General features: G+C 45.2%; 1 protein-coding gene across 30 annotated transcripts in view; it reads right to left on the bottom strand.

Annotated features, from left to right (window-relative positions):
* Positions 1-18,671, bottom strand: part of LOC110530293 (mitogen-activated protein kinase kinase kinase kinase 3) — an 83,156-nt gene that overhangs the window by 22,227 nt on the left and 42,258 nt on the right. For 11 of the 30 annotated variants that reach the window (XM_090183837.1, XM_090183769.1, XM_090183752.1 and 8 more), the window contains 12 exons: positions 11,108-11,198; positions 10,813-10,877; positions 10,400-10,455; positions 10,265-10,312; positions 10,110-10,152; positions 9,775-9,847; positions 9,393-9,524; positions 9,219-9,281; positions 6,689-6,770; positions 6,423-6,539; positions 2,004-2,082; positions 1,311-1,369 (listed from right to left, as the gene is read on the bottom strand). In XM_090183837.1, coding sequence (XP_090039963.1) covers positions 1,311-1,369; positions 2,004-2,082; positions 6,423-6,539; positions 6,689-6,770; positions 9,219-9,281; positions 9,393-9,524; positions 9,775-9,847; positions 10,110-10,152; positions 10,265-10,312; positions 10,400-10,455; positions 10,813-10,877; positions 11,108-11,198 — 908 coding nt within the window. Of the gene's footprint in view, positions 1-839; positions 903-1,310; positions 1,370-2,003; positions 2,083-6,179; positions 6,255-6,422; positions 6,540-6,688; positions 6,771-9,218; positions 9,282-9,392; positions 9,525-9,774; positions 9,848-10,109; positions 10,153-10,264; positions 10,313-10,399; positions 10,456-10,812; positions 10,878-11,107; positions 11,199-18,671 lie in introns of all 30 variants that reach the window. The other 19 variants (XM_090183771.1, XM_090183717.1, XM_021613282.3 and 16 more) reach the window with 3 other exon arrangements.

Raw genomic sequence — 18,671 nt, forward strand, 5'->3', positions numbered from 1 at the left:
TCCCTCTATACAGTTTTCCCCCATTCCTCCCTCTATACAGTTTTCCCCCATCCCTCCCTCTATACAGTTTTCCCCCATCCCTCCCTCTATACAGTTTTCCCCCATCCCTCCCTCTATACAGTTTTCCCCCATCCCTCCCTCTATACAGTTTTCCTCCATTCCTCCCTCTATACAGTTTTCCCCCATCCCTCCCTCTATACAGTTTTCCCCCATCCCTCCCTCTATACAGTTTTCCCCCATCCATCCATTCCTCCCTCTATACAGTTTTCCCCCATCCCTCCCTCTATACAGTTTTCCCCCATCCCTCCCTCTATACAGTTTTCCCCCATCCCTCCCTCTATACAGTTTTCCCCCATCCCTCCATTCCTCTCTCTCATAAATGTTTTCCCCCATCCCTCCATTCCTCTCTCTCATAAATGTTTTCCCCCACCCCCCCATTGCTCCCTCTCTATAAATGTTTTCCTCCATCCCTCCATTCTGCTCCCTCTATACAGTTTTCCCCCATCCCCCCATTCCTCTCCCTCTAAACAGTTTTCCCCCATCCCTCTCTCTAAGGAGCCTTAGATATGCTGGTGAGGTCTAACAGGTTGTGTGGTTGAAGACCATCCAGTTCAAATAACAACCAACATGAGCATGACATGACCAGAATAACAACAGAAACAGCAAATGAGCCGAAGACGGCTTCACAGACACAAATTAACAAACAGTTACTGACATCCATCAAACTTAGACACTCAAAAGAACCACGAAAGAGACAAGGCAAACTGAAAGAGGACATTTAAGCGTTAAGAAGAAGAGAGACGACCCAGAAGAAGAAATGGAGAGATGTGGGAAAATACCAGATTAGATCTCGCCGTGTAGTACAGCTCTTCTGCACAGTCCAAAAAAGGGTCAGAGTCGGGCTGTTCAACAGGCAGAGTGAGAAAGACCCGTTAATTCAAAGTTAATGCCATCCAATCAGAGAAAGGGATTAAAGCAGGGGAGAGGATGGATAAGAGAGGTAGGGAGTGAGGGATGAGAGTGAGGGGAGAGAAGAGGGGTGACCATGCATGCCGTATGAACCCTGCACTGAAACCTCAGCCAGGGGCGCATTCAGACAAATTTAGGAGAAAGAAGGACAGGGAATATGCTACACTCAGACATTTATAATATGGAAGACTTGAGATCAGAAATGCATTAATTGGGATTTAAAATTCAGCAGAGTCTCAGCTAATGGGGCCTATCTATGTTTATTTTTCCTGTTACGGCACCGACACACAGGGTTCAGCCACAGTTGTATCAGGGGGACACTGCAGGACCAGGCTACTCACCAGCTCATGATGGGGCTCTGTCTCCTTCCTCAACGGGGGGTCAAACTTCACCTGGCCAACTAGGGAGAGAGAGAGCGAGCAATAGAGAGAGAGAGAGCGAAAGCAATAGAGAGAGAGAGCGAAAGCAATAGAGAGAGAAAGCAATAGAAAGAGAGAGAGAAAGCAATAGAGAGAGAGAAAGCAATAGAGAGAGAGAAAGCAATAGAGAGAGAGAGAAAGCAATAGAGAGAGAGAGAAAGCAATAGAGAGAGAGAAAGCAAGAGAGAGAGCGAGAGAAGTTTAACTGTACAGCTGCAGGTAGAGATAGATGAGTGAGTGTGTTGAGGTACTTTAACAGAGGAGTGTGTGTGTGCGCTCCTTCACTGCATGGTTTGAGGAGCCGTTCATCTGTGGAAGCTGAAAAGAGTAGATTATACTCATGCCAACGTTAATCCTGACAGACAGAGGTTCACTAAACTGTGATTACCATGAACTCACAAAGAAATGAATGTGTCAGTCACTCCACACCACAGATTAAGCACACTGCCAATAACCACAGACTGATAAAACTGAATCCACCACAGCCACACAGAGTCAGCCTAGTCCTGGACTAAAAAGCACATTCAATGGTGATTCTCCACTAAACATGCTTTGTAGTCCAGGAGTCGGCTCAATCTGGGTCCGGGAAACTGGTCCAGTCACACAGACACTTACAGGTGATCTCAGACAGCGTCTTCCCTTCCCTGGTGCTCCTACTGGTGGAGCGAATCCGATGGGGAACAGACACAGGAGACTGTCAGGAAGAAAACAGAATAGAATACCTAAATATCCAACACACATACATTACATACAGTTGAAGTCGGAAGTTTACATACACTTAGGTTGGAGTCATTAAAACGCGTTCTTCAACCACTCCACAAATTTCTTGTAAAAAAACTGTAGTTTTGACAAGTTGGTTAGGACATCCACTTTGTGCATGACAAGTAATTTTTCCAGCAATTGTTTACAGACAGATTATTTCACTTATAATTCACTGTATCACAATTCCAGTAGGTCAGAAGTTTACATACACTAAGTTGACTGTGCCTTTAAACAGCTTGGAAAATTCCAGAAAATGATGTCATGGCTTTAGAAGATTCTGATAGGCTAATTGACATCATTTGAGTCAATTGGAGGTGTACCTGTGGATGTATTTCAAGGCCTACCTTCAAACTCAGTACCTCTTTGCTTGACATCATGGGAAAATCAAAATAAATCAGCCAAGACCACAGGGAAAAAATTGTAGACCTCCACAAGTCTGGTTCAAGTCTGTGAGCAATTTCCAAACACCTGAAGTTACCACGTTCATCTGTACAAACAAAGGTACACAAGTATAAACACCATGGGACCACGCAGCCGTCATACCGCTCAGGAAGGAGACGCGTTCTGTCTCCTAGAGATGAACGTACTTTGGTGCGAAAAGTTCAAATAAATCCCAGAACAACAGCAAAGGACCTTGTGAAGATGCTGGAGGAAACATGTACAAAAGTATCTATATCCACAGTAAAACAAGTCTTATATCGACAACCTGAAAGGCCGCTCAGCAAGGAAGAAGCCACTGCTCCAAAAGTGCCATAAAAAAAGCCAGACTACAGTTTGTAGCTGCACATGGGGACAAAGATCATACATTTTGGAGAAATGTCCTCTGGTCTGATGAAACAAAAATAGAACTGTTTGGCCATAATGACCATCGTTATGTTTGGAGAAAACAAGGGGAGGCTTGCAAACCGAAGAACACCATCCAAACCATGAAGCACGGGGGTGGCAGCATCATGTTGTGGGGGTGCTTTGCTCAGGAGGGACTGGTGCACTTCACAAAATAAATGGCATGAGGAACGAAAATTACGTGGATATATTGAAGCACCATCTCAAGACATCAGTCAGAAAGTTAAAGCTTGGCCGCAAATGGGTCTTCCAAATGGACAATGACCCCAAGCATGCTTCCAAAGTTGTGGCTTAAGGACAACAAAATCAAGGTACTGGAGTGGCCATCACAAAGCCCTGACCTCAATCCAATAGAAAATGTGTGGGCAGACCTGAAAAAGTGTGTGCGAGCAAGGAGGCCTACAAACCTGACTCAGTTACACCAGCTCTGTCAGGAGCAATGGGCCAAAATTCACCCAACTTACTGTGGGAAGCTTGTGGAAGGCTACCTGAAACGTTTGACCCAAGTTAAACAATTTAAAGGCAATGCTACCAAATACTAATTGAGTGTATGTAAACTTCTGACCCACTGGGAATGTGATGACAGAAATAAAATCTGAAAGAAATCATTCACTTTAATATTATTCTGACAATTCACATTCTTAAAATAAAGTGTTGATCCTAACTGACCTTAGACAGGGAATATTTACTCTGATTAAATATCAGGAATTGTGAAAAACTGAGTTTGAATATATTTGGCTACGGTATATGTAAACGTCCAACTTCAACTGTACATATACACACATCATCATCACGCACACATAACCCAACTCATGTTGCTTAAAATTACAATAATGCTTAAATTAGTGTCATTCCTCAGTCCAATAACTGTACAGTAGTACTATTAAATCCTGTGCAAACTTCATCATCTAACAAAAACAGAATTCAACCTCTCTCTGAGGGAAAAGGATAGTGCTGAGCATCCAAGAGAATCTACTGTCACTAAGATGTGTATATTTGAAGGGACTGAAACTGTTCTGACCTCTGACCTATGAGTCAGGGAAAATTAGAACAATGGCCCAGTCAGTCACAACAACCTCTCCGCCTCCACGGCAGCAACAGAACACAGCAAAGACAGACCACACTGCAAACAGGCAATTAAACCATGGCAACGCAAGGCAGCAGGAGATGTCTCAACAAAAACAAAAGATGCAGATCAAGGAGCTCAAATTCACATATCATCCATTGACTTTGGTGGAAGTTTCCTTTACCAGTCTTCTTGTGAGACCAAACACATACTGATATATACACACTACATATAGATAGAACCCCGCAGCTCGACCTCACCTCAGCATACCTAACAAGTTCTAATTACTACATGCATGTTCATGCACTACACCCACCCTTGGCCTAGCACATAGCCAGACAAATCAAAAGCCTGTTAAGATTAGCTTTAACAAACCAATGTACAAAAACAATAGAAGGAATGTTTGAGCTGGGAGTAACTTATTCTCAGTTTAACTGCATGTAGCCAGCAGCATACCACCCTGCGCCAGTAGCATACCACCATGCGCCAGCAGCATACCACCATGCGCCAGCAGTAGCATACCACCCTGCGCCAGCAGCATACCACCCTGCGCCAGCAGTAGCATACCACCCTGCGCCAGCAGTAGCATACCACCCTGCGCCAGCAGCATACCACCATGCGCCAGCAGTAGCATACCACCCTGTGCCAGCAGTACCATACCACCCTGCGCCAGCAGTACCATACCACCCTGCGCCAGCAGCATACCACCATGCGCCAGCAGTAGCATACCACCCTGTGCCAGCAGTACCATACCACCCTGCGCCAGCAGCATACCACTATGCGCCAGCAGCATACCACCCTGTGCCAGCAGTAGCATACCACCCTGTGCCAGCAGTAGCATACCACCCTGCGCCAGCAGTAGCATACCACCCTGCGCCAGCAGTAGCATGCCACCCTGCGCCAGTAGCAGCATGCCACCCTGCGCCAGCAGCATGCCACCCTGCACCAGCAGCATAGCACCCTGCGCCAGCAGCATACCACCCTGCGAAAGCAGCATACCACCCTGCGCCAGCAGCATACTACAGCAGCATACCACCCTGCGCCAGCAGCAGCATACCACCCTGCACCAGCAGCAGCATACCACCATGCGCCAGCAGCAGCTTACCACCCTGCGCCAGCAGTAGCATACCACCATGCGCCAGCAGTAGCATACCACCATGTGCCAGCAGCATACCACAGCAGCATACCACAGCAGCATACCACCCTGCGCCAGCAGCAGTGCACCAGCAGCAGCATACCACCATGCGCCAGCAGCATACCACCCTGCGCCAGCAGTAGCATACCACCCTGTGCCAGCAGTAGCATACCACCCTTCGCCAGCAGCATGCCACCCTGCGCCAGCAGCATGCCACCCTGCACCAGCAGCAGCATACCACCATGCGCCAGCAGCATACCACCCTGCGCCAGCAGCATACCACAGCAGCATACCACCCTGCGCCAGCAGCAGCATACCACCCGTACCACCCTGCGCCAGCAGCAGCATACCACACTGCGCCAGCAGCAGCATACAACACTGCGCCAGCAGCATAATACCACTGCTGGCTTGCTTCTGAAGCCAAGCAGAGTTAGTCCCTGGATGGGAGACCAGACGCTGCTGGAAGTGGTGTTGGAGGGCCAGAAGGAGGCACTCTTTCTCCAGTGCAGTGATTGGGGACATTTCCCCTGTGTAGGGTGCTATATTTTGGATGGGACGTTTAATGGGTGTCCTGACTCTCTGTGGTCACTAAAGATCCCATGGCACTTATTGTAAGAGTAGGAGTGTTAACCCTGGTGTCCTGGCTAAATTCCCCAATCTAGCCCTCATACTGTCACCAGTTTACAATTGGCTCATTCCTCTCCCCTGTAACTATTCCCCAGGTCGTTGCTGTAAATGAGAATGTGTTCTCAGTCAACTCACCTGGTAAAATAAAAAATAGCCTATTCACGCCTAAAACACAATCTTCAAAATCCCACATGCAGATAGATTGAACAAAGTAAGTAACACCAACTCCATGAGCAGGGTTCATTGACAAGGTCCAGTCTACCTGAGCACACACAGATTGGTGTTAGTTAGTGCTCTGTTACTACAGGTACTGATCACCAAGGTACTGGTGCAGTTCTAATGCAGGCCACACTGGTACCTTCTTGCGGATGGCAAAGCGAGGAGCTCGCCGAGCACCAGGGGTGATGGGAAGGAAGTGGCCCCTATACTTAAACTGAGGAAGGAGCAGAGAGAGGGATAATGGAGGAGAGAGAAAATATGTAGAACTCTGACAGTAAAGAGATCAGAAAGATGGTAAGACCAATGAGGAGAGGTGTCAGTCTTCATCCTGCCATTTGATTGGATAAACCTGGAGCTGTAAAGGTTGGGGTGGTGATTGTACCTCTGGTTCAGGGTCGTCATCATCAAAGTCATTGTATGTGGTGTGGTCTGGGTTGTTGGCTTTGTCCAGCAGCTCGATGGCCAGGGTTCGACTGAGAGGCTGTGACACAAATGGGTGCTGTGGACACAGGAAGAGGATGTGAGGTCACAGCCTACAGGATGGCCATTGCATTTCCACTTCTCTAAACTGGTAATCAATGATTGGCTGGTTAACATGTTTTCTTGACAGACACTGAAATCTAGTGTTTCCATTTAGACTGGGGGTACCTGTAATAGTTTCTCTGCTGTTGGCCTCTTCTTGGGATTTTTCGTCAGGGACAATTTGACAAAATGATGGAAATTATTTCCCCTTTCATAGGAGGAGACAGAACAAACAGATACATGTTAGAGCATTTCTGATTGTAATATGAATTGAAAAATCAGGGGTTGGAACCTAAATTATTTTCTAATTGTTTCATTCTGAACAGAATCACTATTTTTGGGGGTTCTGTTCCACTGTTTCGACCAGCAAAATAAAGTTGGAACCCCAAAAAAGTTGGGGTTTATATTGTTCCTTTCTGGTCCTTTTGTAACCTGTGAAATACAACAGTTTACATTTAGCTCATTAAATGACTTCACCAATCAGCGCACATAGAGCAGGCAAGCTGGTTGTTAACATGCGTGATGGACAGACAAGTGTAGTCTTTGGCGCAAGAAGCGGCTAAAATTTAGCAGGTGGGGAGAGAGCGAGAGAGGTTTGAGGAGGAGGCTTGAAGCACTGGGAATTAGAGATTGATATGGGAGTGAAAATGTATTAATATGTTGGCAATGCTTGTCCCGTAATTTTTTTCCCTGTAAGGTCCTGATCCCGCAACAGTTCTATAACCTCAGAACTTTCCTGTCCCGTCCCGATAAAAATCACTCCCGTCCCGTGCTCATGTGGATGCAGAATTAGGAAGTATTGAAAATAATTTCAGTCATGCAATATGCGACTGAGATGAGGTTGTCTTCCCTATTTCAGTTAAATGCACTGACTGTAGGCCTAAGTCTCTCTGGATAAGAGCATATTCTAAAGGACCTAAATGTATATCGATTAAGGCTGGAGGATGAGGACAGAGACCCCAGCAGGACGGTCTGCACATAACAGCATCGGCATAAATCTGTAGCCTCCAGTTGAGCACTGCCCATATATGAACAGCGGCAGTACTGCACAAGTCGGATTGGGAAGGGGCTACAGTAGCCTAAACATGCACATACACTGACAAAAACAGATTTGTCATTTCCCTCTTCACAGCAGAAGGCACGGGTTTAGTTAAATACACGAAGAATTGGGCTTGACGGTAAAGTGAGTAAAGCAGGTATACTGCTTGAGGCTGCTTGTCCCACTCTCCAGTTGATAGACTATTTGTTTAAACAGCAGCATTTCTTACAAGACATGTATTACTGGATCAAGGTGCGAGATTGAGCCGACAGAAGGTCTACAATTTATTTTGTATTTATTTTTATTAAGTAAACTATATTAGGCCAAGCCAACAGAGTTGGTGTTTTTACAAAATGCTTCACAAATGACATATTTATGCTCAAAAAACTATTCCTGTACTGCCCGTTCCTGTAGACTATTGATCCTGTCCTGTCCCGAACTTCACAGAACTTCACTCCTGACAGAATCCCGCAAGACCCTCCGGAGTCCTGTTCCTGTGTCGAACTCTACTTGGCATCTTCAGACATGCATTATCTGAATTAGAGTCACATATTTATACATGTGACATTGAATGTCCTTTGAGCTAGCTAGCTAACAAGATTGTGTGTGCAGAGTGGCACCAGAATTAATAAAACATCTTGCCTTCTTGAAGTTTATAAATCCAACATGAACCGTGATAACTAGGCCTATAGCAGGAACCCCGTTCCTGGAGAGCTACCCTGTAGGTTTTCAATCCAACCCCAGTTGTAACTAACCTGGTTCAGCTTATCAACCAGCTAATTATTAGAATCAGGTGTGATAGATTAGGGTTGGAGTGAAAACCTACAGGACAGTAGCTCTCCAGGAACTGGGTTGGAGAGCCCTGGCCTATAATATCCTTAACTAGCATTGAAAAAGTTAATTCATTCTTCTCTAGTTAATAAAGAAAATCTCTCCCTATCTTCTGAGTCACGATTGCAATGTCAGTACAGTAGCCTACGCTTCAGAGGGGGGAGGGGCCACAGTAGCCTACGCTTCAGAGGGGGGAGGGGCTACAGTAGCCTACGCTTCAGAGGGGGGAGGGGCTAAAGTAGCCTATGCTTCAGAGAGGGGGGGGGCTACAGTAGCCTATGCTTCGGAGAGGGGAGGGGCTACAGTAGCCTATGCTTCGGAGAGGGGCTACAGTAGCCTAAACATGCACATACACTGACAAACATTTTCAGCTTGCAGGCAGACACTGGAATATGTTTCTAAGTGACAGAGTGAGGACTTTGCATAGGCGCTTTGGTGCATTTTTTTGTGGGACTAGAAAAATGCCTGGAACGTAAAAGAACGTTCCCGTGTGTCTCAGTTGGTAGAGCATGGAGTTGTGGGTTTGATTCCCACGGGGGACTAGTACGGGGGGGAAAGCATGAAAATGTATGCATGCACTACGATAAGTTGCTATGGATAAGAGCTTCTGCTAAATGACTAAAATGTAAATTAACCAGTTCCCAGCATTTTAAATAATGGTTCCATTCCAGTACTGATCACTTTTGTTCCGTTCCTTGAAAACGTTTGTTCTTTTCCGGTTTTCGGTTCTGTTCCCTGAACAGTTTCCAATCCCTGCTATTCACAGAGGAGAACATGAACGCTTACCACTTCCCTTTGTCTTTCAATTTGGGCGGCTGGAAATTACTCTTTGTCATCAAGAAAAGGGCCCTGGAAAGTAAGAAAATAGACTTGATTGGTAGAACAAAAAGTACAAGAAATATCCAGCATCACATCACATTGTCAAGACTTCATTCACACATCCCCCAGCACACATACTACCTCATGGGGTGCAGGTCAAACATAGGAGGCTGCAGCTCGGCCAGCTCAATGGCAGTGATGCCCACGGCCCAGATATCACACAGCTGGTTGTAGCCTCCCTTCCTTTCCACTGCTGCCACCTCTGGAGCCATCCTGAGAGGAGGGAGAGGGAAAAAATAGGGATCAAAAAATAAAAGAGTACTTAACATCAGTCATGTTAAGTGGAGAGTCATGTTAAATGATTGTGAGTCAATCAATTCCAGCCATAACACTAATCATAACACTGTCCAGAGCAATATGAATGGTCTGTCACATCCTAAGATCAATAAGTAAATTAACCACACCATCATGTCAGAGCCCACCCAGTGTGACACCAAGGGGAGGGACCAGGGGTGAAGCTCACCAGTATGGAGTTCCAATGAAGGACTTCCTCTTAGCCAGCGTGGCAGTGATCTGTGCTGATACACCAAAGTCAGCTAAGGAGAAAGAGGGGAAATTGAGAGAAAATTAGCAAAAGATAAGAGGTACAGGTATACAGTAGGTAACTTAGGCTGTGTTTAGACAGGCTCTAGCCAGATCTGATTTGAAAAGATCTGATGTGATTGGCCAAAAGACCAATTAGTGGCAAAAAAATATCTGAATTGGGCTGCCTATGTGAACACAGCCTAAGTAGTCAAGGTGAGGCTTTGGGAACTGACATCTGGTTGAAGGGAAAGCAATGGTTGTCAAAGACCTTACCTAATTTCACATAGCCGTTGTCTGTCAATAGAATATTTGCTCCCTATGAGAAAAAGTTATAGGTTCAGGCAAAAAATAACCACACCAAACAAGGTTTGAAAGTCAATCGTCTCTACTTGAAAGCACGCTTATTGCCATCATTGACATGGCATTACCTTAATGTCTCTGTGCATTTTGCCTTTGTTGTGGAGATAGTACAAACCCTGTAAGGAAGGGAGAAAACAACATATCACTAATTCTTAGTCAATCTGACCCGTAGATTCACACGTCAGCAGGGGAACAAAAGGTACCTGGAGGGTTTCCCGTGACATATACGCAATCTGAGACTCGGACAGAGGCCCAGTCACTGGACAGGAGGGAGGAAGAGGGCAGAGTTTAAGAGCAAGGCAAAGTATCTGAAGCATTTCATACACAGGTTTGAGATCAACACCAGATGTTTGACTTACGAGTGCTATTTACTGTGCTGGCTGGCTGGCTATGACAGCTTAAGTGGGAGAGTGGAAAGAGTGTGGATATTGATTGTAACAAGCTTTCATCTATTGTGCTTTATGGTCTGTTTTAAGATGAAAACACAGCTATTCTATTAGGGTGACTGTGAGCATGGGTGAATGCATAGGTCACCACAGTGTGAGTGACTTTGTGAATGTGGGAACGGGTGTGTGCTTGAAGAGACTATGTGCGCTCGTGTGTGTGTGTGTACTACCGTGATAAATATCCTGCAGAGATCCTCCTCCGCAGTACTCCATGCTGATCCATAATTTATCTCTCCTGAAGGAGAAGGGACAGACCACAAGATAGCAAGACTGATGCTGTGAGTCGTGCTGTCCCAATCAGACAAGTCTCGATTAGACCAAAGACGGACATTTTAGCTGTACTTTAAATTTTGCTCCATCCAAAACGACAACATAGTCAATATCATGCCTGAAATAGCTGTATCAACTTCAGGAGAGTTGTAATACTGTCTATCCATACCGGATCTATCAGTATGCCAGTCTTACCGGAGATAGCTGCCGAAGTAGGCCACGATGTTGGAGTGTTTGCAGTCCTTCATCACAATGATCTCCTGCTGCACCACCTCAAAGTCCTCACCTGTTGATCAAACAGTCAGTCATCCGATCAGTTACATGTTCAGGCCATAAAGCACTAGCCTGGTGGCTAGATCATGTTCAGGCCATAAAGCATTAGCCTGGTGGCTAGATCATGTTCAGGCCATAAAGCATTAGCCTGGTGGCTAGATCATGTTCAGGCCACAAAGCATTAGCCTGGTAGCTAGATCATGTTCAGGCCACAAAGCATTAGCCTGGTGGCTAGATCATGTTCAGGCCACAAAGCATTAGCCTGGTGGCTAGATCATGTTCAGGCCACAAAGCATTAGCCCGGTGGCTAGATCATGTTTAGGCCACAAACCATTAGCCTGGTGGCTAGATCATGTTCAGGCCATAAAGCACTAGCCAGGTGGCTAGATCATGTTCAGGCCATAAAGCACTAGCCCGGTGGCTAGATCATGTTCAGGCCATAAAGCACTAGCCTGGTGGCTAGATCATGTTCAGGCCACAAAGCACTAGCCCGGTGTCCTAGATCATGTTTAGGCCACAAAGCATTAGCCTGGTGGCTAGATCATGTTCAGGCCATAAAGCACTAGCCAGGTGGCTAGATCATGTTCAGGCCATAAAGCACTAGCCAGGTGGCTAGATCATGTTCAGGCCATAAAGCACTAGCCTGGTGGCTAGATCATGTTCAGGCCACAAAGCACTAGCCCGGTGTCCTAGATCATGTTTAGGCCACAAAGCATTAGCCTGGTGGCTAGATCATGTTCAGGCCATAAAGCACTAGCCAGGTGGCTAGATCATGTTCAGGCCATAAAGCACTAGCCCGGTGGCTAGATCATGTTCAGGCCACAAAGCACTAGCCTGGTGGCTAGATCATGTTCAGGCCATAAAGCACTAGCCCGGTGGCTAGATCATGTTTAGGCCATAATGCACTTGCCCGGTGACTAGATCATGTTCAGGCCATAAAGCACTAGCCCGGTAGCTAGATCATGTTTAGGCCATAAAGCACTAGCCCGGTGTCCTAGATCATGTTTAGGCCATAAAGCACTAGCCCGGTGTCCTAGATCATGTTTAGGCCATAAAGCACTAGCCCGGTGTCCTAGATCATGTTTAGGCCATAAAGCACTAGCCCGGTGGCTAGATCATGGTTAGGCCATAAAGCACTAGTCCGGTGGCTAGATCATGTTTAGGCCATAAAGCACTAGCCCGGTGTCCTAGATCATGTTCAGGCCACAAAGCATTAGCCTGGTGGCTAGATCATGTTCAGGCCACAAAGCATTAGCCCGGTGGCTAGATCATGTTTAGGCCACAAAGCATTAGCCTGGTGGCTAGATCATGTTCAGGCCATAAAGCACTAGCCAGGTGGCTAGATCATGTTCAGGCCATAAAGCACTAGCCCGGTGGCTAGATCATGTTCAGGCCATAAAGCACTAGCCTGGTGGCTAGATCATGTTCAGGCCACAAAGCATTAGCCTGGTGGCTGGATCATGTTCAGGCCACAAAGCACTAGCCTGGTGGCTAGATCATGTTCAGGCCACAAAGCACTAGCCTGGTGGCTAGATCATGTTCAGGCCATAAAGCACTAGCCTGGTAGCTAGATCATGTTTAGGCCATAAAACACTAGCCCGGTGTCCTAAATCATGTTTAGGCCATAAAACACTAGCCCGGTGTCCTAGATCATGTTTAGGCCATAAAGCACTCGCCCGGGGTCCTAGATCATGGTTAGGCCATAAAGCACTAGCTCGGTGGCTAGATCATGGTTAGGCCATAAAGCACTAGCCCAGTGGCTAGATCATGGTTTGGCCATAAACCACTATCCCGGTGGCTAGATCTGTTTGTGCTTTAGCCACATCCACGTGACATGTTGTTGTCATGCCATACAACGATAGAGAAGTTAGCTTAAGCATAAACAGACACGGCTACCAGGCCAAGACAGCAAAGCATTTGTCGCAAGACACAGACACCAAGACATGAAATCTTTTCAAATTCAAGCAGATGGTAAACATGATAGAACTTGTTTTGATCATCATTAGGCTGTGCGCAAGTGGAGGCTGTACAGGAAATATATTGATGCAGAAATTGAAAGCAGCGCTAACTGCATCAAATCCAGCTATTTTAGAACAACTTCAAACACTGGAACGTGTCTGAAAGAGCCCAGGCTTATATGAAATGACAGCACACCTCAGCATGGATAAAATAGCTAAAAAGACAATCATTTCAGTGGCGTGCCAGCTTAAAAATATATCTTATTCAAATGTAAAAGTGACTGTTTCAGTTGCTTCATCTATACTGTAAAAGTGAAATCAGTGAGACACTTGCATCCATCCACACTCAGAACCATCTCTGACAGATTGCTTTTGACAACATTAAGAATGGCTGTGGGTGAATATTGTCGAGTTGGCTTCTGCATACATAGGCTTAGCATACATAGGCTTACATAGTTCATGGATCAAGATGACCTTTGCACCCTTCGAGCTCTGACACCGAGGTGAAGGTCTACCGTCTGATGGAGACCCTGGCTGTGGCTTTCAGGTTTTATCTGGGTGTCGAGCCCCTCAGATATGTGACTGTCGAAGCAAATTAGTGCCCTTCCTGACCCATACCGCGAAAGCAAATCTCTGTTACTATGGTAATGAGTCTGACCCAAGGCCCCGGCAGCTATTTTGACAGGAAGTGTAGAAACACAGAGGACAAAAAGCATACAGCTGCAATCGTTCACGTAAGCCATAAAAACAAGTTATGCATAAAGGTTTATCCCTTTCCAGTCACCAAAACCTGCTATGAATTAATGTGGGTCAATGGCCAAATGATTCATCCTTGCGCAACTACCTATAACCTGCTAGCACCCTGAGCAGGGATAGAGCCACACAGCTTGCTAAGTGCTATCACTGTCACTGGGACATGGTAGGCTAGGCTATATCATCCAGCTACACCAGTGTTTACACCTGGACGCTGCAGCATGACAGCTTGATTCTGCGTCAAAGATGGCCCTGATGGGTGACTGTCCTCCTCCCGCAGTGGCATGTATTCATGGATGCCAAGGGAAGTCAGGGTTCCCCCCCCAAAATAGACCAAAAATAAATAACCAAAAATGAATCTCGTCTCAGTGTTTCATAATTTTCCTTCAATTCGCAAGAGGCTAAATTGTATCCCACAGGAGAAAGCATCCGAACGGGCGAAACAGCACCCGTCTCCTTAGGTGTAGACCATCTACATCTGCATTCGGAAAGGTTTCAGACCCCTACACTTTTTCCACATTGTGTTACGTTACAGGCTTATTCTAAAATATATAAAATTGTGTTTTTTCCTCATAAATCTAGACAATAACCCATAATGACAAAGAAATAAAAATAAAAATTATTTTGTGCAAATTTATAAAGAATACAAAACTGAAATATTACATTTTAAAAAAGTATTCAGAACCTTTACTCAGTACTTCTTTGAAGCACGTTTGGCAGCGATGACAGCCTCGAGTCTTCTTGGGTATGACGCTACAAGCTTGGCACACCTGTATTTGAGAGTTTCTCCCATTCTTCTCTGCAGATCCTCTCAAGCTCTGTCAGCTTGGATGGGGAGCGTCGCAGCACAGCTATTGTCAGGTCTCTCCAGAGATGTTCGATCGGGTTCGAGTCCTGGCTCTGGCAGGGCCACTCAAGTACATTGAGACTTATCCCGAAGCCACTCCTGCATTGTCTTGGCTGTGTGCTTAAGGTCATTGCCCAGTCTGAGGTCCTGAGTGCTCTGGAGCAGGTTTTCTTCAAGGATCTCTCTGTACTTTGCTCCGTTCATCTTTCCCCTCGATCCTGACTGGTCTCCCAGTCCCTGCCACTGAAAAACATCTCCCCAGCATGCTGCCACCACGCTTCACCGTTGGGATGGTGCCAGGTTTCCTCCAGACGTGGAGCTTGGCATTCAGGCCAAAGAGTTCAATCTTGGTTTCATGAGACCAGAGAATCTTGTTTCTCATGGTCTGAGAGTCCTTTAGGTGCCTTTTGGCAAACTCATGTGCCTTTTACTGAGGAGTGGCTTCTGTCTGGCCACTCTACCATAAAGGCCTGATTGGTGGAGTGCTGCAGGGAAGGTTCTCCCATAACCACAGAGGAACTCTGACCAAGGCCCTTCTCCCTCGATTGCTTAGTTTGGCCGGTTGGCCAGCTCTAGGAATTTAAGAATGATGGAGGCCACTGTGTTCTTGTAGACCTGTGTTCCCACTGGCCACTGTGTTCTTCCCTTCCCCAGAAGGGTACCAAAACATAATCCTGACTCAGAGGTCTACGGACAATTCCTTCAACCTCATGGATTGGTTTTTGCTTTGACATGCACAGTCAACTGTGGGACCTTATAAAGACAGGTGTGTGTCTCTTCAAATCATGTTCAATCATTTACCACATGTGGACTCCAGTCAAGGATCATCAATGGAAACAGGGTGCACCTGGGCTCAACTTCGAGTCTCATAGCAACGGGTCTGAAAAGTGACATAACTTATTTACATTAGTTATGTAAATCTGTTTTTTATACATTGGCAAACATTTCTAAAAACCTGTTAATGCTTTGTCATTATAGGGTATTCTGTGTAGATTGATGAGGGAGAAAAACTATTCAATACATTTTAGAATAAGGCTGTAACGTAACAAAATGTGGAAAAAGTGAAGGGGTCTGAATACTTTCCGAATGCACTGTGTCTGTTGCCGTCTGTATGACACTGACCTCCCTTGACAAAAAAAAGTATTAACTTCTTGCGGATCAGTGGGACGCTACCGTTTCGACAATTTCCGGTGAGCGCCAACATCAAATTAAATTGCGATAAATATTAAACTTTCATGAAATCACAAGTGCATTACATCAAAATAAAGCTTAACTTGTTGTTAATCCAGACGCTGTTTCAGATTTCAAAAGGGCTTTACGGCGAAAGCAAACCATGCGATTATCTGAGGACAGCACCCAGCACACAAATGCATAACAAATAATTTTCAACCAGGGAGTTGCGACACGAAAGTCAGAAATAGCTATATAACATATGCCTTACCTTTGAAGATAGTCAGTCTTCTGTTGGCACTCCAAAAGGTCCCAGTTACATTACAAATGGTCCTTTTGGTCGATCAAGTCCTTCTTTATATCCATAAAAACTCAGTTTAGCTGGCGCGCTTCAGTCAATAATCCACTCAGTTTCCCTCCCTCAAAATGCACACAAAATGAATCCCAAACGTTACCAGTAAACTTATCCAAACAAGTCAATCAATGTTTATAATCAAACCTTAGGTACCCTAATACGCAAATAAATGCTCAAATTTAAGACGAAAAATCGTTATTGTCTTTACCGGAGAAAAATACCAAAGAACGCGCTCTCATTCACGAGCTTGAAAACACTACAGCCAAAATGGGAGCCACCTAGAAAAACTACAATTTCTGGCAATTTTTTTCTAAAAACCAGCCTGAAACTCTTTCTAAAGACTGTTGACATCAAGTGGAAGCCCTAGGAACTGCAATCAGGCACGATTTTGCCCTATTATCAAAGTGCCAGGCATTGAAATCAGTGGTAGGGTGAAAAAAAGTTTTGGGGGATGGTTTGTCCACGGGGTTTCGCCTGCCATTTCCGTTCTGTTATACTCACAGATATTATTTGAACAGTTGTAGAAACTTCAGAGTGTTTTCTATCCAAATCTACCAATTATATGCATATCCTAGCTTCTGGGCCTGAGCTTTTCAACCAGACGTCAAAATACCGCCCCCTATCCCAAATAAGTTTTAAAAAATGGCAATCAGTGTTGAGCTAAACTGAGTGAGCTCAACTGTGAATGGTCTTGGTGCACCAAAAAAACAAGTTTCAAAGGAAGCCAGCTTGGATTTGGCATCCCTCCTATCAAATCCCATTGAGAGCATACGTCATTGACAGAAAAACTGGAATTGTTGCATCTTGTTGTGTTGTTGTCTTCCTAGCCAGCTAGCTAAAATTGTCCCTTTCCTAATTAGCCATGGATGGAGATAGGGATTTGGCCTTGTGGTTTTACTTAATTATCCATACTGGCCAATGAATATAATGGAGATTCTGCTCCTACCATTAATTCATACGTTGTTGTGGCCCTGGCCTGAGAGGATGGAAGTTCAATATGTAGCTAGAAGTAGAAGGCTAATACTAACTAGATAACATTGCCCATGAATGGAAGTTAGGCTAGCATGCAATAATTTTAGCCACGTAGCCTAGAATACCAAAAACTAAAAGTGGGTACTGTATGACAGAGTCATAGACTGTTTCGTCAATATGAAAGAGAGGCGGATGGAATTGGCGTTTCTCTACAAGTAGGGTGAGTTAACATGTTTTTCTACTTGCACGAACACACACAGAGACATCTTTAGCTTACGTTGATTGGACTAACTTGTTTTTGGTATCTTATAGTTGTCACTAAATTAGACCAAGCCGAGTTGATTTGATGATGTTGAAATGTTGAAGTGTAAATGGTGCTACAATAGTGGAGGCAGCTCCTGTTATCTTTGTGACTTGCGGTAACTCTCTGTGGTTCTAAATCAATAGTTGTTTAGTGATGGAAACATTCACTTGTTTGACTATGCTGTAGGTAAAGTAACTGTCTGTTACTGTACATGAAATATGTTTTGTGGACTTCACTGGACAGAGGTTGCTATCCGGTTTTGTGATAAAACAAAGGTGTGGTTGAATTTATTCTGCCACTGTGTCTTCTTATTGTCTCTGCTTTTAGGTCTATATAGGTATATGGACTAACACAAGGTCGCAAGGCATATGGACTAACACGTTATAGAGCAAACAAAGCAATTATCACAACACATGGGATGTAATTTGGCTTTGGGGGGAGGGGGCTTTGTTTCCCCAGTGATTTTACCCACGCACCGCTACGGTCCTCACGTCACCTCTCAAGGATAACGAAGGGCAACACAAAAGGGAAAATAAGGGCAAATCATAGGCTACAGCGCAGAGGCAAAAGAAGGATTGTGGGCCGAATCCTGAATGACATCCAAGCGCAGTTTACAAACTTTTGCTTCAATCAGAATTTATGTGCCAATAAGGTATTGACATGAAAATTGTGAGTTGTGTACGGAGAACTCTTAGGACTCAACCCTGGGAGACGTCAGCTAAATCTGAAGATGAAGTAAACACAGTGCTGTGTTTTAAGGCTTCGAATGTTGTCCTTTAGTGCCTGCTGAAAACGACTGGCACACCGGTGCAATGGCTTATCAAATCAAGCTCAAGGTTTTTGCCTCTGAAATCCAGACCCAGCCATTCAGATGCTCAGACTGCATAAATTACATTCCAGTCAACCAATCAGTGAAGACTGAGCCAAATCCCTCACTGATGCTTAGTAGTACAAAACATCTTGTTCTGGCATACATTCACTACTAGAGCAAACCATTCACTATGTACACCCATAAACCCTGAAGCTACAGTGCCTTCGGAAAGTACTCAGACCCCTTGACTATTTTTCACATTTTGTGGTATATAGTCTGATATACCACGGCTGTCAGCCAATCAGCATTCAGGGCT

Source organism: Oncorhynchus mykiss, chromosome 1 (genome assembly GCF_057628025.1).
Source record: "Oncorhynchus mykiss isolate SJ-2025 chromosome 1, ASM5762802v1, whole genome shotgun sequence".
NCBI classification, from domain to species: domain Eukaryota; kingdom Metazoa; phylum Chordata; class Actinopteri; order Salmoniformes; family Salmonidae; genus Oncorhynchus; species Oncorhynchus mykiss.